Genomic DNA, 21,804 nt, shown 5'->3' with positions numbered 1-21,804 from the left:
GGACCCCCCTTTACCCCCCCCGGACCCCCCAAAACCGCTCCGTGCCCCCCTCTACCCCCCCGGACCCCCCAAAACCGCTCCGTGCCCCCCCTGGACCCCCCAAAACCGCTCCGTGCCCCCCCTTTAACCACCCCCCGGACCCCCCAAAACCGCTCCGTGCCCCCCCTTTACCCCCCCCGGACCCCCAAAACCGCTCCGTGCCCCCCCTTTACCCCCCCCCGGACCCCCCTTTACCCCCCCGGGCCCCCAAAACCGCTCCGTGCCCCCCCTTTACCCCCAAAACCGCTCCGTGCCCCCCTTTACCCCCCCCGGACCCCCAAAACCGCTCCGTGCCCCCCTTTACCCTCCCCACCCCCCCGCAGGGCGGGAGCGGCGCAGGGAGGAGCCTCGGGCTGGGGGGGCGGGGGCGGCCTCGCCTTCCTGCTCGAGGAAGTTTGGGGTGAGAAATTCGCTTTTGCTGCTGTTTTACCCCCACAAAAAAAAAAAAAAAAGAAAAAATTAAAAAAGCGGCGATCCCGGAGCGCCGCCCCGCAGGCAGAGGTAGGGAGCGGGCCCGGGAGGGGACAGCCGGGGACAGGCGGGGACGGGCGGTGACACAGCGGGACCCCGCGCCCGGGGGCTCCGGCTCTTACACAACCCCGGGAACGGGGCAAAAACCCGCAAAAACGGGGCAAAACCCCGCGGGAATGGGGCAAAAACCCCGCAGGAAGGGGGCAAAAACCCCGCGGGAATGGGGTAAAAACCCGCGGGAATGGGGCAAAAACCCCGCAGGAAGGGGGCAAACCCCGCGGGAATGGGGCAAAGACCCGCGGGAATGGGGCAAAACCCCGCGGGAATGGGGCAAAAACCCCGCGGGAATGGGCAAAACCCGCGGGAATGGGGCAAAAACCCCGCGGGAATGGGGCAAAAACCCGCGGGAATGGGGTAAAAACCCGCGGGAATGGGGCAAAAAACCCCGCGGGAATGGGGCAAAAACCCACGGGAATGGGGCAAAAACCCCGCGGGAATGGGGCAAAACCCCGCGGGAATGGGGTAAAACCCGCCGGAATGGGGCAAAAACCCCGCGTGAATGGGGGTAAAAACCCGCGGGAATGGGGCAAAACCCGCGGGAACGGGGCAAAAACCCGCGGGAATGGGGCAAAACCCCGCGGGAATGGGGCAAAAACCCCGCGGGAATGGGGTAAAACCCCGCGGGAATGGGGTAAAAACCCCGCGGGAATGAGGCAAAAACCCGCGGGAATGGGGCAAAACCCCGCGGGAAGGGGGCAAAAACCCCGCGGGAATGGGGCAAAAACCCGCCGGAATGGGGCAAAACCCGCGGGAATGGGGCAAAAACCCGCGGGAATGGGGCAAAACCCGCGGGAATGGGGCAAAAACCCCGCGGGAATGGGGTAAAAACCCGCGGGAATGGGGCAAAACCCCGCGGGGAATGGGGCAAAACCCCGCGGGAATGGGGTAAAAACCCGCCGGAATGGGGCAAAACCCGCGGGAATGGGGTAAAAACCCCGCGGGAATGGGCAAAACCCGCGGGAATGGGGCAAAAACCCGCAAAAACGGGGCAAAACCCGCGGGAATGGGGCAAAAACCCCGCGGGAAGGGGGCAAAACCCCGCGGGAATGGGGCAAAAACCCCGCGGGAATGGGGTAAAACCCCGCGGGAATGGGGCAAAACCCCGCGGAAACGGGCAAAAAGTGCCCCCCGGACCTGCTGCCCTCAGTGGCCGCAGCCGGGGAAGGGCTGGGAGCTGGGGGGGCTCCCCCACCCCCCCCCGAGCCGCGGTTTAGCCAAAAAAGGGGATTTTGGGGTGCCGGAGCTGCCTCGGGGAGGGGGAGTGGGGGTGTTGCTGCTTTTCCTGGAGCTCGGTGGTTTTCCCTGAGGTTTTGACTCTTGGCCGGTGGTTCTGCAGCAGCAGGGGGGCAGAAGGGGCAGCTGAGCTGCAGCCGGGCCCGGCCCTCGCCCCACGGCTCCCGCCGGGGCTGCAGGACCCAAAACGGGGTGAAAAGAGGCGGATTCTGCCAACTTCACCCCAAAAACGTACGTGGGGAGGGGGGGGCAAGGGAGCCGGCGCTGTCAGGGTGGGGCAGGGGGAACTGGGGGCACCCCTGAGTGGGAGGGTGGGTTGGACTCCCCCTCACCCCATTTTGGGTTAATTTCTGCATTTTTGGGGCACAGCCCCTGAGTTTTGGGGTGTCCCTGACCCTTGGGGCTGTTCTGGAGTTTGGGGTGAGAGAAACCCCCGTGTTTGGCCTCATTTTGGGGGCTGCACTGCTCCTACCCCTATCACAGCTTTGTCGCTTTTTTAGTGGCACTAATTAACATTTAATTAACGTGCCTAGTGCTTAATTAACCACCCCAATGCTTAATGAACCTCCCCAGGGCTTGAGGAAGGCCCTCGGGGCTGGACCCGGGGCTGCGCCGCGCCCGCGGCCCCGCCTCAACCTGCACGACCAGTTTGGGGCACTTTCCCCTCATTTCCTCAGCCTCTGGGGCTGTCCCGAGTCGGGATTGTCAGAGTTCACTCTGACAGGGCCATTTTGGGGTGAAACCCCAGGATTTGGGGTCTGGGTGGCCTTCCCTGCCCCCTGAATTACTGCTTGTTACCCCAGAACAGCGTCACTCTCAACTCACCAAAATCGTCCCAATTTCCTCCAACCCAGCACGGGCAGGACTTCAAAGCTGGGGGAAAACCCCAAATTCCTCACTCAAAAACCCCAAATTCTACCCCAAATCTCCCCTCCCTGTGCAGACCACCCATCCCCCCCCCCATTTTCCCCCAAATCCGAGCGTGTTTTTTCCTCTTTCACCTCCAAAAAACCCCAAATTCCCCCCCAAAAACGCCAAATCTCCCTCAAACCCCAAAACCACCCCCATCCCTGTGCAGACCACCCATCCCCCCTGTTTTTTCCTCAAATCTGTGTGCCTTTTTCCTGTTTCACCCCCCAAAAAACCCCAAATTCTCTCCAAAAAACCCCAAAGCCCCCCATCCTTGTGCAGACCACCCGACTCCCCCTTTTCCCCCAAATCCCGAGCGCATTTTTCCTGTTTCACCCCCAAAAACCCCAAATTCCCCCCAAAAACCCCAAATCCCCCCCAAAAACCCCAAATCTCCCCCAAAACCCCCCGTGCAGAACGTCTCATCCAATTTCCCCCGCAAATCTGAGCTCATTTTTCCTGTTTCTCCCCAAAAACCCCAAGTTCTCTCCCCAACACCCCCAATCTCCCCCACAAGCCCCCTTCCCCCATGCAGACCACCCATTCCTCCCATTTTCCCCAAAATCCTTGAGCACGTTTTTCCTGTTTCCCCCCAAAACCCCCAAATTCCCCCCCAAAAAACCCCAAATCCCCCCTCAAACCCCAAACCCCCCCAAGGCCCCCCATCCCCATGCAGCCCACCCTTTCCCCCCGTTTTCCTCCAAATCTGAGCTCATTTTTCCTGTTTCCCCCCCAAAAACGCCAAATTCCCCCCAAAAATCCCAAATCTGAGCTCATTTTTCCTGTTTCACCCCCAAAAACCCCAAATCCCCCCCAAACCCCCCCTCCCTGTGCAGACCCACCCCTTTCCTCCCATTTTCCCCCAAATCCCGAGCTCATTTTTCCTGTTTCCCCCAAAAATCCCAAATCTGAGCTCATTTTTCCTGTTTCTCCCCAAAAACCCCAATTCCCTCCCCAAATCTGAGCTCATTTTTCCTGTTTCACCCCAAAAACCCCAAATCCCCCCAAACCCCCCCATCCCCGTGCAGCCCACCCTTTCCCCCCGTTTTCCCCCAAATCCCAAGCGCATTTTTCCCGTTTCCCCCCCCAAAACCCCCAAATCCCCCCCCCCAAATCTGAGCTCATTTTTCCCGTTCCCCCCCAAAAACCCCAAATTCCCCCCCAAAAACCCCAAATCTCCCCCAAAACCCCACGTGCAGAACGTCTCACCCATTTCCCCCCAAATCCCGAGCGCATTTTTCCTGTTTCACCCCCAAACCCCCCAAATTCCTCCCCCCCAAATCTGAGCTCATTTTTCCTGTTTCCCCCCAAAAATCCCAAATCTGAGCTCATTTTTCCTGTTTCACCCCAAAAACTCCAAATCCCTCCCAAATCTGAGCTCATTTTTCTTGTTTCTCCCCAAAAACCCCAATTCCCTCCCCAAATCTGAGCTCATTTTTCCTGTTTCATCCCCAAACCCCCCAAATTCCCCCCCAAATCTGAGCTAATTTTTCCTGTTTCACCCCCAAAAACCCCAAATCCCCCCCCCAAATCTGAGCTAATTTTTCCTGTTTCCCCCAAAAACCCCAAATCCCCCCCAAACCCCCCCATCCCCGTGCAGCCCACCCTTTCCCCCCGTTTTCCCCCAAATCTCAAGCGCGTTTTTCCCCGTTTCCCCCCCAAAAACCCCAAATTCCCCCAAAAACCCCAAATCTCCCCAAAACCCCACGTGCAGAACGTCTCACCCCATTTCCCCCCAAATCCCGAGCGCATTTTTCCCGTTTCCCCCCCAAAAACCCAAATCCCCCCCCCAAATCTGAGCTCATTTTTCCCGTTCCCCCCCAAAAACCCCAAATTCCCCCCCAAACACCCCAATTCCCCCCCAAACCCCCCCTCCCCGTCCATCCCACCCTTTCCCCCCCGCTCCCCATCACCTTCCCGCTCGCCGTCCCGCAGGATGGCGGAGCCGCCGCTGGTGCCGGTGTTCTGCACCGGCGTCTCGGCGCAGGTGCGGCGGCAGCGGGCCAAGGAGCTGGGGCTGGGCCGGCACGACAACGCCGTGCCGCTACCTGGGCCAGGACTTCGGGCAGCTGGCCGAGGAGTGCCGGCGCTCGGGGACCCTGTTCGGGACCCCGCCTTCCCGCCGGCCGCCGCCTCGCTGGGCTTCCGCGAGCTGGGCCCCGGCTCCTCCAAAACCCGCGGCGTGCTGTGGAAGAGGCCCACGGTGAGCCCGGCTCCGTCGTCCCCGTCCTCACCCGAAATCCTCGTGGGGATGTCCTGAGTTTTGGGGTTTTCCCTCAGGAGCTGTGCCCGCGCCCGCAGTTCATCGTGGACGGCGCCACGCGCACCGACATCTGCCAGGGAGCGCTGGGTGAGGAGTGCCCGTCCTGTGCCCCAGATCTGTGGGGGTTTGGGGATGGTTCTGCCAGGAGTTTGGTGGGTTTTGGTCCTGCCAGGTGACTGCTGGCTGCTGGCGGCCATCGCCTCGCTGACGCTCAACGAGACGCTGCTGCACCGCGTGGTGCCGCACGGGCAGAGCTTCCAGCAGGGCTACGCCGGCATCTTCCACTTCCAGGTCAGCAAAGCCCGCCCTCGGGGCTGCCCTCTGCCATTTTGGGTGCAAATCCCAACGTTTTGGGGCTCCCATCATCACTTCAGGGCTCCTCTTGTCGTTCTGAGAGGTTCCCACACCATTTTGGGGCTTTTTTCACCTTTTTAAGCCTCCCCTTCACCATTCAAGGGGATCTCGCACCAGTTTTGGGGCTCCACTCTGCAATTTTGGGGTGACTCCCCAGTGTTTTAAGGATTCCCTCCACCATTTTGGTCACACCCCTAATTTTGGGAGAATCCCCTAGTACTTTGGGCCCTTTCCCCACCCAGTTCCTCATGACCCCCTCCCATTGTGGTGACTCCACTGCTTTGTGGGACCCCAAACCGGGCGGTTTTCCCCCAAAATCTCCTTCCCTGGATGAACCAGGGGGCTCCCCCTCCTCGTCCCCCCCAGATCTGGCAGTTTGGCGAGTGGCTGGACGTGGTGGTGGACGATTTCCTGCCCACCAAGGACGGCAAGCTGCTCTTCGTGCACTCGGCCGAGGGCTCCGAGTTCTGGAGCGCGCTGCTGGAAAAAGCCTACGCCAAGTAGGGCCCCTCCCCGCTCCCCGCGCCCGTTTTGGGGCAGAAACCCCCAAAAACCGCCCCGGCTGCCGCGCAGGGTGAACGGCTGCTACGAGGCTCTGTCGGGCGGCAGCACCTCCGAGGGCTTCGAGGACTTCACGGGCGGCGTCACCGAGTGGTTCGACCTGCGCCGGCCCCCGGCCGACCTCTACCAGATCATCCTCAAGGCACTGGAGCGCGGCTCCCTGCTCGGCTGCTCCATCGACGTGAGCCACCCCGGGCGTTTTGGGGCAAAACCGGCGGGGTTTGGGGTCGTGGCCTGGGTGACGCCGCGGTGGCTCCTCGCAGATAACGAGCGCCTTCGACATGGAGGCGGTGACCTTCAAGAAGCTGGTGAAGGGCCACGCCTACTCGGTGACCGGCGCCAAGCAGGTGAGGATGGGCACCAATTTGGGGGGGAAAACGGTGGATTTTGGGGGAGCCCTCACGGCGCCGTCCGCAGATCCCGTACCGCGGGCAGGCCCTGGAGCTCATCCGGATGCGCAATCCCTGGGGAGAGGTGGAGTGGACGGGCGCCTGGAGCGACGGGTGAGGCTTCGTTAGCGCCAGGCTCGTTAGCGCTAACGACCCGGGCCCTGCTGACCCTGCTGTCCCCGCAGCTCGGCCGAGTGGCACGCGGTGGAGCCGGCGCTGCGCCAGCAGCTCATGGTCAAGATGGAGGACGGGGAATTCTGGTAGGAAAAGTTCAACTCCAAGCCCTTTTCCCGGCCGTTTCGTGCCTGGGAACGAGGGCAAACTCTTCCTGCAGGATGTCCTTCCGGGATTTCCTGCGGGAATTCACCCGCCTGGAGATCTGCAACCTCACCCCGGACGCGCTGCAGTCCCGCAAGTTCCGCAAGTGGAACACGCGGCTCTACGACGGGACGTGGCGGCGCGGCAGCACCGCCGGCGGCTGCCGCAACTACCCCGGTACGCGCCGGGGGACGGCCCCGGGCCCGCGGGGCCGCGCGCCCGCTGAGCCTCCTCTGCCCCCTTTGCAGCCACGTTCTGGATCAACCCCCAGTTCAAGATCCAGCTGGAGGAGGTGGATGATGAGAGGGACGAGGACGGTGGGCGCGAGCCGGGCTGCAGCTTCCTGCTGGCGCTGATGCAGAAGCACCGGCGCCGCGAGCGCCGCTATGGCAAGGACATGGAGACCATCGGATTCGCTGTGTACGAGGTAACGGGATCAAGCGGGGTCAACCACCATCAACTGGGGTCAACCGGCCTTGACTGGGGTCAATCATCATCAACTGGGGTCAACTGGCCTTGGCTGGGGTCAACCAGCATTGACTGGGGTCAGCCATCATCAACTGAGGTCAACCAGCATTGACTGGGATCAACCAGCCTTGACTGGGGTCAACCAGTGTTGACTGGGGTCAACCACCACCAACTGGGGTTAACCGGCCTTGGCTGGGGTCAACCACCATCAACTGGGGTTAACTGGCCTTGACTGGGGTCAACCAGCATTGACTGGGGTCAACCACCATCAACTGGGGTCAACCAGCATTAACTGGGGTTAACTGGCCTTGACTGGTGTCAACCAACATTGACTAGAGTCAACTGGGGTCAACCAGTATGAGTTGGCTTCAACTGGTTTCAACTGGGGTCACCTGGGGTAACTTGGGGTCAGCTGGCATTAACTGGGTCAGTCAGGGTCACCCGGTGTCAGCTGTCACCAACCAGGTCCCCTGGTGTCCCCTCTCTCCGCACAGGTCCCTCCCGAGGTGGGTTCCACGCGCCGGCGGTGCCGTTCCGGCGCGGCGCCCCCGGGGTGTTTTCGGGGCTGTTTTCGGGGCTGTTTTCGGGCGGTTTCGGAGCGTTCCCCCCGCTGCCCGCAGTACGTGGGGAGGTCGGGCGTGCACCTGAAGCGCGAGTTTCTTCCTGGCCAACGCGTCGCGCGCGCGCTCCGAGCAGTTCATCAACCTGCGCGAGGTGAGCACGCGCTTCCGCCTGCCGCCCGGCGAGTACATCGTGGTGCCCTCCACCTTCGAGCCCAACAAGGAGGGCGACTTCGTGCTCCGCGTCTTCTCCGAGAAGAGAGCCGGCACCGAGTAAGCGTCGCCGCGGCAGCGCCGGCGAGGCCGCGCCGCGCCCGCGCTCAGCCCGCTCTGTGTCTGCCCGCAGGGAGATGGACGACAAGATCCAGGCCACGCTGCCAGACGAGGTCAGCCGGGGACGGCGGGACGGGCTGCCGGGGCGCCGGCGTGGGGAGTTACCAAAATAGCCGCTTTTCCCCCCAGAAAGTGCTGAGGGAGAGCGAGATCGATGAGAACTTCAAGCAGCTCTTCAAGCAGCTGGCGGGGCCGGTAAGGGAGCGGTGGCGGTGACGCCGGTGGCATCGATGGTTGGCCGTGACCTCAGTGGGTGGTGATGATGTCATTGGTTGATGATGTCATTGGTTGGCTGTGACATCATTGGTTAGCAATGACATCGTTGTCGGCAATGGCATCGTTGGTCGACAGTGACATCGTTGGTTGTAGATGACATCATTTCTTGGCCATGATGTCATTTGTTGGCCACGATTTCGTTGGTTAGCAATGACATCATTGTTGGTTATGTCATTTGTTGGCTGTGATGTCATTGGTTAGTAATGGCATCATTGTTGGCGATTACATCATTGATTGTAGATGACATCATTTGTTGGCCGCGATGTGATTGGTTGACAGTGATGTTATTGATTGGCTATGATGTCATTGGTTAGCAATGACATCATTGGTTGGCCATGACATCATTGGTTGGCCATGGTGTCATTGGTTGCCAATTACATAATTTTGTTGGCCATTGGCCATGACATCATTGGTTGGCCATGACATCATTGGTTGACCATGATGTAATTGGTTTGTCATGATGTCATTGTTTTACCATGATGTCATTGGTTGACCATGATGTCATTGGTGGACCATGTCATCGTCAATGACGTCATTGGTTGGCCATGACATCATTTGTTGGCCATGTCATCATTGGTTGCCAATGACGTCATTGGTGGCCGATGACGTCCCTGCTCGGCGGTGACACCGGGGCCACCCCGCGTCCCCTCCCCAGGACCTGGAGATCAGCGTCACCGAGCTCCAGACCATCCTCAACCGCATCATCGCCAAACGTGAGCCGCGATTTGGGGGGAGGGATTCCACCCCAATTAACCCCTCCCCCTCATTAACCCCCGTCCCTCGTTAACGCCCGGAACTCCCAATTGCAGACAAAGATCTGCGGACCAAGGGCTTCAGCCTGGAGTCCTGCCGCAGCATGGTGAACCTGATGGACGTATCCTGTGCCCGTGGGACCCCTGGAGCCTCCCTTCCCTTGGGGGGGACCCCTGGAGCCCCCCTTCCCTTGGGGGGGACCCTTGGACCCCTTTGGGGTTGATTTTGGACCCCCGGAGCCCCCCTTCCCTTAAGGGGGGACCCCCAGAGCCCCCCTTTCCTTAACCCCCTCCCCAGAAAGACGGCAACGGGAAGCTGGGGCTGGTGGAGTTCAACGTCCTCTGGAACCGCATCCGCAACTACCTGGTGGGTCTGGGGGCTCTCCTGGCGGGTTCGGGGCTCAGGGGGGGATTTTGGGGGCTCTCTCAGGGGTGACCCCCATTTTGAGGGGGATTTTGGGGTCTCTTTCCTTATTGGAGACCTCCCCCATACTGTTTTGCCCCTTTTTTTGGGGCTGTTGGGGTGTGGGGTGAAGATTTTGGGATCTTTCTTCATGGGTGGTCTCCATTTTGGGGAAATTTTGGGGTCCCTTGGGGTGTTTTGGGGGATTTCCCTCATGAGTGACCCCTGTTCCTTTGGGGGTTGATTTTAGGGTGTTTTGGGTGACCCCTGTTCCTTTGGGGTTGATTTTGGGGTGTTTTGGGTAACCCCTGTTCCTTTGGGGTTGATTTTGGGGTGTTTTGGGTGACCCCTGCTCCTTGGGGGTTGATTTTGGGGTGTTCTGGGTGACCCCTGCTCCTTTGTGTTGGATTTTGGAGTGTTTTGGGTGACCCCTGTTCCTTTGTGGTGGATTTTGGGGTACATTGAGGGTGTTTTGGGTGACCCCTGCTCTTTGGGGTTAATTTTGGGGTACATTGAGGGTGTTTTGGATGACCCCTGCTCTTTAGGGTTGATTTTGGGGTACACTGGGGTGTTTTGGATGATCCCTGCTCTTTGGGGTTGATTTTGGGGTACACTGGGGTGTTTTGGATGATCCCTGCTCTTTGGGGTTGATTTTGGGGTACACTGGGGTGTTTTGGATGACCCCTGCTCCTTTGGGGTTGATTTTGGGGTACATTGAGGGTGTTTTGGGTGACCCCTGCTCCTTTGGGGTTAATTTTGGGGTACATTGAGGGTGTTTTGGGTGACCCCTGCTCTTTGGGGTTGATTTTGGGGTGTTTTGGGTGACCCCTGCTCTTTGGGGTTGATTTTGGGGTGTTTTGGGTGACCCCTGCTCTTTGGGGGTTGATTTTGGGGTGTTTTGGGTGACCCCTGCTCTTTGGGGGTTGATTTTGGGGTGTTTTGGGTGACCCCTGCTCTTTGGGGTTAATTTTGGGGTACATTGAGGGTGTTTTGGGTGACCCCTGCTCTTTGGGATTAATTTTGGGGTACATTGAGGGTGTTTTGGGTGACCCCTGCTCTTTGGGGGTTGATTTTGGGGTGTTTTGGGTGACCCCTGCTCTTTGGGGTTAATTTTGGGGTACATTGAGGGTGTTTTGGGTGACCCCTGCTCTTTGGGATTAATTTTGGGGTACATTGAGGGTGTTTTGGGTGACCCCTGCTCTTTGGGGGTTGATTTTGGGGTGTTTTGGGTGACCCCTGCTCTTTGGGGGCCGTTCCTGCCAGAGCATCTTCCGCAAGTTCGACCTGGACAAGTCGGGCTCCATCAGCGCCTACGAGCTGCGCCTGGCGCTGGAGGCCGCAGGTGACCCCCGGGACCCCCCCCAGGACCCCTGCCCTTCCCGGGGGTCCCCCGGTGACCCCCGGGCTGTCCCCTGTCCCAGGGTACCGGCTGAACAAGAGGCTGCACGAGCTGCTCATCACCCGCTACGCCGAGCCCGACCTGGCCCTGGACTTCGACAGCTTCGTCTGCTGCCTCGTGCGCCTGGAGACCATGTTCCGTGAGCACCCCAGAGCATCCCAGAGCATCCCAAGGGATCCCAAACCATCCCTCCCATGCAGTCCTGAGTGATTCCTAATGATTCCAAACAATCCCTCCTACCCAGCCCTGAGTGATCCCCAATCATCCCAAACAATCCCTCATACACAGTCCTGAGTGATCCCTGATGATCCCAAACCATCCCTCCACACCCTGATCCCAAACGCTCCTTCCCACCCTGATCCTCAGTGATCCCAAGTAATCCCTCCCACTCAATCCCAAAACATCCCAATGATCCCAACCTATCCCGCAGGATCTCTCCCATGCAGTCCTGAGTGATCCCTGATGATCCCCAATGATCCCTCCATGCCCTGATCCCCAATGATCCCAAACGCTCCTTCCCACCCTGATCCCCAGTGATCCCAAACAATTCCTCACACCCAGTCCTGAGTGATCCCTGATGATCCCAAACAATCCCTCCTACCCAGCCCTGAGTGATCCCAAATCATCCCAAACAATCCCTCCCATGCAATCCTCACTAAACCCAAATGATCCCAAATGATTCCTCCCACCTCAACATCCCAATCATCCCAAACAATCCCTCGTATGCAGTCCTGAGTGATCCCCAATGATCCCAAACCATCCCTCCCATGCAATCCCAAACGATCCCTCCCAGATCTCCAATGATCCCAAACCATCCCTCATACACAGATCCTGAGTGATCCCCGATGATCCCAAATGCTCCTTCCCAGCCTGATCCCCAGTGATCCCAAATGATCCCTCCCACCCAATCCCAAACCACCCCAATGATCCCAAATGACCCCTCCCACCCAATCCCAAATGATTCCTCCCGTTTAATCCTCAGTAAACCGGAATGATCCCAAACCATCCCTCCCACCCCAATCCCAAACGATCCCTCCCAGATCCCCAATGATCCCATACCATCCTCCCACCCCGATCCCGAATCATCCCACCCCTCCCAACCACACTTTTCCCTCACAAATGGAACTTTCTCCCCACCCCAAATCCCAACGCCTTTCCCTCCCCTCAGGGTTTTTCCAAGCCATGGACGTGGACCAGGACGGCGTCGTCACCTTCGACCTGCTGCAGGTACTGGGGGAGCTCAAGGCCTTCCTCCTCCTCTTCCTCCTCCTCCTCCTCTCCCTCCTCTTGCTTTCCCCACTTTCTTCACCCTGTCCTGCTCCCCTTCCTCCCTCACCCTCCTCCTCCTCCTCCTCCCCAGTGGCTCCAGCTCACCATGTTTGCCTGACCGGACCCTCCAAGTGCCTTCCAGGACCCCGCGCCGGTTTTTCCCTTTTTTTAGCTTTTTTCGGCAGAAAAGGCTGGATGGGGGAGTGGGGTGGGGTCACATGAGACCCCCCCGAGCTTTGCCAAAGCCCCCTGTCCTTCCCTCACCTCACGCTCGGCCCTTTTGGGGCAAATCCTCTGGATTTTGGTGCCTCTTGTGCTGATGGAGCCCCGGCCGTCGTCCTTCGCTTCAGGGATCTGCTGCCCCCGGGTGCCATAAAGTGATTTTTTTATTGTATAAATTAAAAATGAGATAAAAACCAAAGAAAAAAAAAAGTTATTTAAGTCAAAACTCTTTTCTGGCAGTTCTTTCTCCCCCTCAAGGTTGGGGGGTGAGGGCATTTCAAGGGCTCCAAAGTAACGGGTTTAGGGGTTATAGATCACATATTTGGGGTTATGTTCATCTTTTTGGGATGTTTTGGTGGTTGTAACTTAAAACCCGGCGGTGTCTCCTGGGCGGGGGGTGCAGGACGAGACTGCCGTGACTCAGAGGGGCCGGGCAGGGAGGAGACCCCGGGCCCGGGGCAGAATCCCCGGGGCAGGTGCGACCCTCAGGCCTGAGCAGGACCCTCAGACCCGGTTCCCCTGCTCAGACCCAGTTCCACCCCTTCAGACCCAGTTACATCCCTCAGACCCGGTTCCACTCCTCAGACCCGGATCCTCCACTCACACCCGAGGAGGACACCTCAGGCCCGGTTCCACCCCCTCAGACTTAGTTCCACCCCCTCAGACCCGGTTCTGCCCCTCAGACCTGGTTCCCCCCCTCAGGCCCGGTTCCCCCATCAGACCCGGTTCCATCCCTCAGACTTGTTCACCCCCTCAGACCTAGTTCCCCACTCAGACCTGGTTCCATCCCTCAGACCCGGTTCCCTCCCTCAGACCAGAAGAGGACCCCTCAGACCCGGTTCTGCCCCTCAGACTCAGTTCCACCCCTCAGACCCGAGGAGGAACCCCCAGACCCGGTTCCCCCCCTCAGACCCGGTTCCATCCCTCAGACCCGAGGAGGACCCCTTAGACCGGGTTCCATCCCTCAGACTCTTTTTAGAACCTCTGTAAATTTGGGGGGATTGTTAAAACCCCACTGAACTCCGTGCAATTACAAACTCCTTGCAAGTTCCACCCCTCAGACCCGGTTCTGCCCCTCAGACCCAGTTCCACCCCTCAGACCCGGTTCCCCCCCCATACCCGGTTCCCCGCCTCAGGCCGGGTCCGTCCCCTCAGAGCCGCCTCAGCCCCGCCCCCTCAGCGTTCTGAGGGCGCGAATTTTCCCGCCCTTTTTTCATCCCGCCCTTCTCCCCTCCCACCCCCGGTGGGCGGTGCTTGCAGCACACCGGTCCCGCCCCTTCTCCCGCCCATCGTGCTCCCATTGGTCCGTTCTGTCTAAATATGAATAACCACGCCTTTTATTTCGCCATCGCCACGCCTTTTCTCCTTATACGGCTTGGCCACGCCCTCCCCCTCACGGGGCCGCGCCCGCGCGGTTCGAGCGCGGCCATGGCGGAGCCGGGGATGGAGCCGGAGCCGGGCCCGGAGGCCGTGACGGCCGAGGCGGTGCTGAGGGAGCTGCGGCTCTTCGAGCTGCGCTGCGAGGGCGAGGAAGTGCCCGACAAGCGTGAGGGCTCCGGGAGGCGCGGCCTGTGGGAGGAGATTGGGGGGCTTGGGGAGGAGGAAGGGTTTGTGGGGTGTGAGGGGAGCTGTGAGGGGAGCTGGGGGGGTCAAGAGAGCTGTGAGGGGAACTGGGGGTGTCAGGGGAGCTGTGAGGGGGGCTGGGGGTGTCAGAGGAGCTGTGAGAGGGGCTGGGGGTGTCAGAGGAGCTGTGAGGGGGGCTGGGGGTGTCAGAGGAGCTTTGGGGGTGTCAGGGGAGCTGTGAGGGGGGCTGGGGGTGTCAGAGGAGCTGTGAGGGGAACTGGGGGTGTCAGAGGAGCTGTGAGGGGGGCTGGGGGGTGTCAGAGGAGCTTTGGGGGTGTCAGGGGAGCTGTGAGGGGGGCTGGGGGTGTCAGAGGAGCTGTGAGGGGGGCTGGGGGTGTCAGAGGAGCTGTGAGGGGAACTGGGGGTGTCAGAGGAGCTGTGAGGGGGGCTGGGGGTGTCAGAGGAGCTTTGGGGGTGTCAGGAGAGCTGTGAGGGGTTATTTGATTCATGGGGTTATTGTGGGGGCCAGGATTTTGGGAGCTGCTGGGTTTTGTGGAGCACAGAGGACTGAGGGGGTGGCTGCGGGGCACCCAAAGGGTCTCGGTGGGATTTGGGACCCCCCCGACCCCCCGTTCTCCCCGCAGTGGTGGAGCTGTGCCTGAGCCACGGGCTGGGCCCGGTGGCCTTGGCCAACGAGCTGCTGGCCTTCGTCACCAGCAAGGACCTCGACCTGCAGCTCACCCCCGAGGGCCTGGACGCCTTCGAGCACGAGGTGGGGGTCCCCGAGTGCCCCCCGTGAGTGCCCCAAGCCCCCGGGACGGCGGCGAGCGCTGACCCCGGGCTTGCCCCCTGCCCCAGGTGCTGGCCAAGCGCGGCGGCCGCGGGCGGCGCGGGCGGGACGAGCGCCGGGGGCTCCTCCACGACATCCACTCGCTGCAGGAGCTGTATCCCCTCAGCCCGAGGAGATCCCGAGCATATCCCAACATTCTGAGCAGATCCCGAGGATATCCCAACATTCTGAGCAGATCCCGAGGATATCCTGAGGAGATCCCAAGGATATCCCAACATTTTGAGGAGATCTCGAGGATATCCTGAGGATATCCCAACATTCTGAGGAGATCCTGAGGAGATCCTGAGGATATCCCAACATTCTGAGGAGATCCTGAGGAGATCCTGAGGATATCTCAACATTCTGAGGAGATCCCAAGCAGTTTGGGGGTCTGGCAGAAATTGGGGAGCCGTGAGCTGTCACAGATCCCCCATGGGGTCTGGGAATGGGAGGAATTACTGGATTTGGGGCTTCTGGGGGGGATTCACCCCAAACTTGGAGAGTTTTTTCCCCTTAACGAGCACCAGCCTCCACGAGGAGCAGGAGGACGAGCTGCTGGACGCCTACACCACCCCATCCAAGGTGGGCATCGCCCCAAATCCGCGGGGTTTGCCCTAAAACCGGCCTGGAGAGATCCTTTTCCGTGTCTGTTCCCCGCAGGGCTCCCAGAAACGCAGCAATTCCACGCCGGAGACGCCCCGGCCCAAGCGGGCGCCCTCGTCCCGCAGCCCCTACGGGCTCTTCTCCCCCAGCAGCTTCTCCCCAAGGTGCGTGAGGGCTCCTGGGGGCTCCCCTCAACCACCCCCTTCCCCTCTTTCCTTCCTTCCTTTCCCTAAAACCCCACCCTTATGGAAGCTGGATTGGAGCATTTTAGAACCTCTTTAAATTTGGGGGGATTGTTAAAACCCCACCGAGCTCCTCGCAGTTACAAAGCCTTTAAAACTACAAACATTATCATTTTTAAAGCCTCATTAATCAACCCAAACCACTCAACCCCGTTAGAACACCCTGCTCACCAGGGAATTCCTCCCTTCGCACTCCCTCCATCTTTGTGCTCAGAACGGGGGTATCAGAAAGGAGGAAAACCCCAAACCCACGGGGTTCCAGGGGTGGGACAGCGCCAGGTTTTTGTCCCCACAGTGTCACCCCCTCGCAGAAATACTCATCCCGGGGGGGCCGGGGCGAGGTCGTGGCCTCCTTTGGCTCCGTGCAGGGCCCGGCCTGGCGCGGCCGCGGCGGCTGCGCCGTCAGAACCTTCGGCTGCCCCGAGCAGAGCCTCAGCAAACCCTACAAATTCATGTTCCAGAAGGCGCTGGACGTGCGGGAAGGTGGGCACGGCCACCTGGGGCTGGGGGTCAGGGGGGTTTGGGGTCAGGGGTGTTTGGGGTCAGGGGTGTTTGGGGTCAGGGGGGGTTTGGGGTCGGGGGGTTTGGGGTCAGGGGGGTTTGGGGTCAGGGGGGGTTTGGGGTCAGGGGGGTTTGGGGTCAGGGGGGTTTGGGGTCAGGGGGGTTTGGGGTCAGGGGGTGTTTGGGGACACCGGGGTCACCCTGAGCTTGGGAGGGGTCAGGGGGTGTTTGGGGTCGGGGGGTGTTTGGGGTCAAGGGGATATTTGGGGTCAGGGGGTGTTTGGGTCAGGGGGTGTTTGGGGACACGGGGGTCACCCCCAGCACTGGAGCGGTCAGGGGTGTTTGGGGTCAGGGGTGTTTGGGGTCAGGGGTGTTTGGGGACACCGGGGTCACCCTGAGCTCAGAAGGGGTCAGGGATTGGGGTCAGGAGGTGTTTGGGGTCAGTGGTGTTTGGGGTCAGGGGTGTGTTTGGGAACACTGGGGTCACCCCCAGCTTGGGAAGGGTCAGGAATTGGGGTCAGGGGTTGTTTGGGGACACCGGGGTCACCCTGAGCTCAGGAGGGGTCAGGGATTGGGCTCAGGGGGTGTTTGGTGTCAGGGGGTATTTGGTGACACCAGAGTCCCCCCCAGCTTGGAGGGGTCAGGGGTTGGGGTTTGGGGGCCTTTGGTGACACCGGGGTCCCCCCCAGCTTGGAGGGGTCAGGGATTGGGCTCAGGGTGGCCCCAGGTGACACCAGGGTCCCCCCCCAGCTCGGGAGGGGTCAGGGGTTGGGGTTTGGGGGTCTTTGGTGACACCGGGGTCCCCCCAGCGCTGGCCGAGCGGGTGGAGGAGCTGGGGGAGGTTCTGCGGAGGCACCACGGCCTGGACGCCTTCAGCTCCGCCGTGCTCCCGGCCCAGGTGAGACCCCAGCCCCTTTTTGGGGTGAAACCCCCACATTTTGGGTTAAACTCCTCTATTTTGGGGTGGATCCCCCCCAGTTTGTGTTAAACCCCTCTGTTTTGTGTCAAACCCCCCTGTTTTGGGGTGAACCCCCCTGTTCTGGTGTGAATCTCCCCATTTTGTGTTAAACCCTCTCTACTCTGGGGTTAAACCCTCCCATTTTGGGTTAAACCCCCAATTTTGGGTTGAATCCCTCCCATTTTGAGTTAAACCCCCTTGTTTGGGGTCCAATCCCCCGTTTTGTGTTAACCCCCCCCTGTTTTGGGTTAAACCCCCCCATTTTGGGGTCCAATCCCTCATTTTGAGTTAAACCCCTCTGTTTTGGGGTAAACCTGCCCCTTTTTGGATTAAACCCCCCCATTTTGGGTCCAATCCCCCCCATTTTGTGTTAACCCCCCCATTTTGAGTTAACTCCCCCCCCATTTTGGGGTCAATCCCCCCCATTTTGAGTTAAACCCCCTTGTTTTGGGGTGAATCCCCCCTGTTTTGTGTTAACCCCGCCCTCCTTTGGGGTTAAACCTCCCCCCCCCCATTTTGGCTGAATCTCCCCCATTTTGAGTTAAACCCCCAGTTTTGAGGTGAATCCCCTCCATTTTGTGTTATCCCCCTCTGTTTTGGGGTGAAACCCCCCCCCATTTTGGGTTAAACCCCCCCCATTTTGGGTTAAACCCCCCCCCATTTTGGGTTAAACCCCCCATGTTTTGGGTTAAACCCCCCCGATTTTGGGTCCAATCCCCCCCGTTCTGTGTTAACCCCTGCCGTGCCGCGCCGCAGGAGCCGGTGACGGTGCTGGGCCAGATCGGCTGCGACGGCAACGGGAAGCTGAACGCCCACTCCGTGCTGCTGCTGGGGGACAGGGAGCACTCGGGGGGGGCCCAGGTCCCTCTGGACCTCTCCGAGCTTCCAGAATATTCCCTGTTCCCGGGACAGGTGCGGCTTTGGGGGGCTCCCCTTCCCTCCCTGTCCCTTTTTCCCAATTCCTTTTCCCCCCCAGTCCCAGCCCCTTCCCCTTCATTCCTGCTCCTTTCCCTTCCATTCCTGCCCCTTTTCCCCAATTCCTGCCCCTTTTCCCCAATTCCTGCCCCTTTTCCCCAATTCCTGCCCCTTTTCCCCAATTCCTGCCCCATTCCCCAATTCCTGCCCCATTCCCCAATTCCTGCCCCTTTTCCCCAATTCCTGCCCCTTTTCCCCAATTCCTGCCCCTTTTCCCCCAATTCCTGCCCCTTTTCCCCAATTCCTGCCCCATTCCCCAATTCCTGCCCCTTTTCCCCAATTCCTGCCCCATTCCCCAATTCCTGCCCCTTTTCCCCAATTCCTGCCCCTTTTCCCCAATTCCTGCCCCTTTTCCCCAATTCCTGCCCCTTTTCCCCAATTCCTGCCCCTTTTCCCCAATTCCTGCCCCATTCCCCAATTCCTGCCCCATTTCCCCCCCATTTCCCCTCCTTTTCCCCAATTCCTGCCCCATTTCCCCAATTCCTGCCCCATTCCCCAATTCCTGCCCCATTTCCCCCCCATTTCCCCTCCTTTTCCCCAATTCCTGCCCCATTTCCCCAATTCCTGCCCCTTTTCCCCCAATTCCTGCCCCTTTTCCCCAATTCCTGCCCCATTCCCCAATTCCTGCCCCATTTCCCCCCCATTTCCCCTCCTTTTCCCCAATTCCTGCCCCTTTTCCCCAATTCCTGCCCCATTCCCCAATTCCTGCCCCATTTCCCCAATTCCTGCCCCTTTTCCCCAATTCCTGCCCCTTTTCCCCCCAATTCCTGCCCCTTTTCCCCAATTCCTGCCCCTTTTCCCCAATTCCTGCCCCTTTTCCCCAATTCCTGCCCCATTCCCCAATTCCTGCCCCATTTCCCCCCCATTTCCCCTCCTTTTCCCCAATTCCTGCCCCATTTCCCCAATTCCTGCCCCATTCCCCAATTCCTGCCCCATTTCCCCCCCATTTCCCCTCCTTTTCCCCAATTCCTGCCCCTTTTCCCCAATTCCTGCCCCTTTTCCCCCCAATTCCTGCCCCTTTTCCCCAATTCCTGCCCCATTCCCCAATTCCTGCCCCATTTCCCCCCCATTTCCCCTCCTTTTCCCCCAATTCCTGCCCCATTCCCCAATTCCTGCCCCATTTCCCCCCCATTTCCCCTCCTTTTCCCCCAATTCCTGCCCCATTTCCCCAATTCCTGCCCCTTTTCCCCAATTCCTGCCCCTTTTCCCCAATTCCTGCCCCATTCCCCAATTCCTGCCCCTTTTCCCCAATTCCTGCCCCATTCCCCAATTCCTGCCCCTTTTCCCCAATTCCTGCCCCATTCCCCAATTCCTGCCCCTTCCACTTCATTCCTGCTCCTTTCCCCTCCATTTCTCCCCTTTTTCCCAATTCCTGCCCCTTTTCCCTAATTCCTCCCCTTTTCCCCAATTCCTGCCCTTTTTCCCCAATTCCTGCCCCTTTTCCCCAATTCCTGCCCCATTTCCCCAATTCCTGCCCCTTTTTCCCCCATTCCTGCCCTTTTTCCCCCAATTCCTGCCCCATTTCCCCAATTCCTGCCCCTTTTTCCCCCATTCCTGCCCTTTTTCCCCAATTCCTGCCCCTTTCCCCCATTCCTGCCCCATTTCCCCCCCATTTCCCCTCCTTTTCCCAATTCCTGCCCCATTTCCCCCAATTCCTGCCCCTTTCCCCCATTCCTGCCCCATTTCCCCCCCATTTCCCCTCCTTTTCCCAATTCCTGCCCCTTTTCCCCAATTCCTGCCCCATTTCCCCAATTCCTGCCCCTTTTCCCCAATTCCTGCCCCTTTTTCCCCATTCCTGCCCCATTTCCCCCAATTCCTGCCCCTTTTCCCCAATTCCTCCCCTTTTCCCCAATTCCTGCCCCTTTTCCCCAATTCCTCCCCCTTTTCCCCAATTCCTGCCCCTTTTCCCCCAATTCCTGCCCCTTTTCCCCAATTCCTGCCCCTTTTCCCCAATTCCTGCCCCATTTCTCCAATTCCTGCCCCTTTTCCCCAATTCTCTGCCCCTTTTCCCCAATTCCTGCCCCCTTTTCCCCAATTCCTGCCCCATTTCCCCAATTCCTGCCCCCTTTTCCCCAATTCCTGCCCCTTTTCCCCAATTCCTGCCCCTTTTCCCCAATTCCTGCCCCTTTTCCCCAATTCCTGCCCCTTTTTCCCAATTCCTGCCCCATTTCCCCCCCATTTCCCCTCCATTTTCCCAATTCCTGCCCCTTTTCCCCAATTCCTGCTCCTTTTTCCCCAATTCCTGCCCCATTTCCCCTCCTTTTCCCCAACTCCTGCCCCTTTTTCCCAATTTCCCCCCGTTTTCCCCCCAATCCTGGTGTCCCCCAGGTGGTGGCCCTGGAAGGCACCAACAGCACGGGCAGGAGGATGGTGGTGACCAAGCTCTACGAGGTGAGCCCGCTCCCGGGGGGTTTGGGGTGGAATTGGGGCATTTGGGGTGGAATTTGGGGGATTTGGGGTGTTTGGGTGGAATTTTGGGTGAAATTTGGGGGATTTGGGGTGAAATTTGGGGTGGAATTGGGGGATTTGGGGTGTTTGGGTGGAATTTTGGGTGAAATTTGGGGGATTTGGGGTGGGATTTGGGGTGAAATTTGGGGTGGAATTGGGGGATTTGGGGTGTTTGGGTGGAATTTTGGGTGAAATTTGGGGGATTTGGGGTGGAATTTGGGGGATTTGGGGTGGAATTTTGGGTGGAATTGGGGATTTAGGGTGGAATTTGATCGTTTGGGGTGGGATTTGGGCTGGAATTGGAGCATTTGGGGTGGAATTGGGGCATTTTGGACATTCCTGGTTTCCCCCAGGGGGTCCCTCTGCCCTTCCACACCCCCACGGAGCCGATGGCAGGTGAGCCCTGGGACCTCCACTTTTGTCCCCATTTTTGTCCCCCAAATCCTCATTTTTGTCCCCAGATTGCCCTTTGGATTCTGTCTCCCCCTTTTCCCTCCCCAAACCCCCCCATTTCCCACACCTAGACTCCCCCTTTTCCCCCAAACCCCCTTTCCCCCCTCCCAAACTCCTTTTTCCCTCCCAAACCCATTTTGGGATCCCAAATCTCCTTTTTTGTCCCTAAATCTCCTTTTTTATCACCCCAAGCCACTTTTTCTCCCCTTCCCTCTTTTCTCCTCCCCAAATTCCCATTTCCATCCCCCAACCCCCCCCCTTTCCCACCCCTAAACTCCCCCCTTTCCCCCAAACCCCCTTTTTTGCCCAAAACCCCCCATTTTCCCCCCAAACCCCCTTTTTCCCCCCTCCCAAACTCCTTTTTCCCTCCCAAACCCATTTTGGGATCCCAAATCTCCTTTTTTGTCCCTAAATCCCCTTTTTTATCACCCCCAAACCCCCTTTTTTGCCCAAACCCCCCCATTTTCCCCTCTTTTTTGCCCAAACCCCCCATTTTCCCCCTTTTTTGCCCAAAACCCCCATTTTTCCCCCATTTCCCCCAACCCCCTGCCAGGGCAGAGGCTGGTGCTGGTGGCCTGTGGCCCCTTCACGCCCTCGGACAGCGTCGCCTTCGAGCCCCTCAGTGACCTCCTGGAGCTCGTGGCCCGGGACCGCCCCGACGTTTGTGTCCTGGTGAGGAGACCCCAGCGAGCCCCTCATTAACCACGGGTATTAATTACCCTCCTCGTTATCAACCCAGCCCTGCACCCCCCACCCCGACCCGCAGCCTCGAAACGCCGGGGAGGCTCCAAACCCTTCAAAATTCACATGAAAATCCCATTCCTGAACCCCAAAACACCCATTTTTCACCCCAAGAGTGCCCCAAACCTCTCATTTTTCACCCAGCCATCCCAAAATCCCCATTTCTCACCCCAAAACACCCATTTTTCACCCCAAGAGTGCCCCAAACCTCT

The 21,804-nt window shown here is 59.3% G+C and overlaps 2 protein-coding genes across 3 annotated transcripts; both read left to right on the top strand.

Moving 5' to 3' along the window:
* The first annotated feature begins 428 nt into the window (after positions 1–428).
* On the top strand, positions 429–12,602 carry CAPN1 (calpain 1). The gene is given in 26 exon segments (XM_064402237.1): positions 429–439; positions 1,910–2,034; positions 4,648–4,753; positions 4,755–4,815; positions 4,818–4,915; positions 4,993–5,062; positions 5,148–5,266; positions 5,696–5,829; positions 5,903–6,071; positions 6,154–6,237; positions 6,308–6,393; positions 6,465–6,539; positions 6,614–6,774; positions 6,846–7,024; positions 7,560–7,571; positions 7,686–7,721; positions 7,723–7,898; positions 7,972–8,011; positions 8,088–8,153; positions 8,890–8,947; positions 9,044–9,108; positions 9,285–9,353; positions 10,653–10,731; positions 10,811–10,927; positions 11,957–12,015; positions 12,149–12,602. Coding segments are annotated over 24 exon segments (2,145 nt in total). The 5' UTR covers positions 429–439; positions 1,910–2,034; position 4,648; the 3' UTR covers positions 12,176–12,602.
* A 1,010-nt stretch (positions 12,603–13,612) lies between these two features.
* POLA2 (DNA polymerase alpha 2, accessory subunit) lies at positions 13,613–21,568 on the top strand. 2 transcript variants are annotated; one of them, XM_064402288.1, is made up of 11 exons: positions 13,613–13,825; positions 14,487–14,614; positions 14,701–14,786; positions 15,199–15,253; positions 15,332–15,438; positions 15,812–15,999; positions 16,827–16,915; positions 17,732–17,887; positions 20,279–20,341; positions 20,752–20,794; positions 21,405–21,568. In XM_064402288.1, exons 1-11 carry the CDS (start codon positions 13,708–13,710, stop codon positions 21,551–21,553), a joined length of 1,182 nt encoding a protein of 393 aa, XP_064258358.1. In that variant the 5' UTR covers positions 13,613–13,707; the 3' UTR covers positions 21,554–21,568. The 2 variants fall into 2 exon arrangements, with proteins under 2 accessions (XP_064258358.1, XP_064258359.1); XM_064402289.1 differs by having other exon boundaries at positions 21,410–21,545.
* Positions 21,569–21,804: the final 236 nt, after the last annotated feature.

The sequence above is a fragment of the Passer domesticus genome, chromosome 37 (genome assembly GCF_036417665.1).
Source record: "Passer domesticus isolate bPasDom1 chromosome 37, bPasDom1.hap1, whole genome shotgun sequence".
NCBI classification, from domain to species: domain Eukaryota; kingdom Metazoa; phylum Chordata; class Aves; order Passeriformes; family Passeridae; genus Passer; species Passer domesticus.
This window is presented reverse-complemented; position numbering and strand designations above follow the sequence as displayed.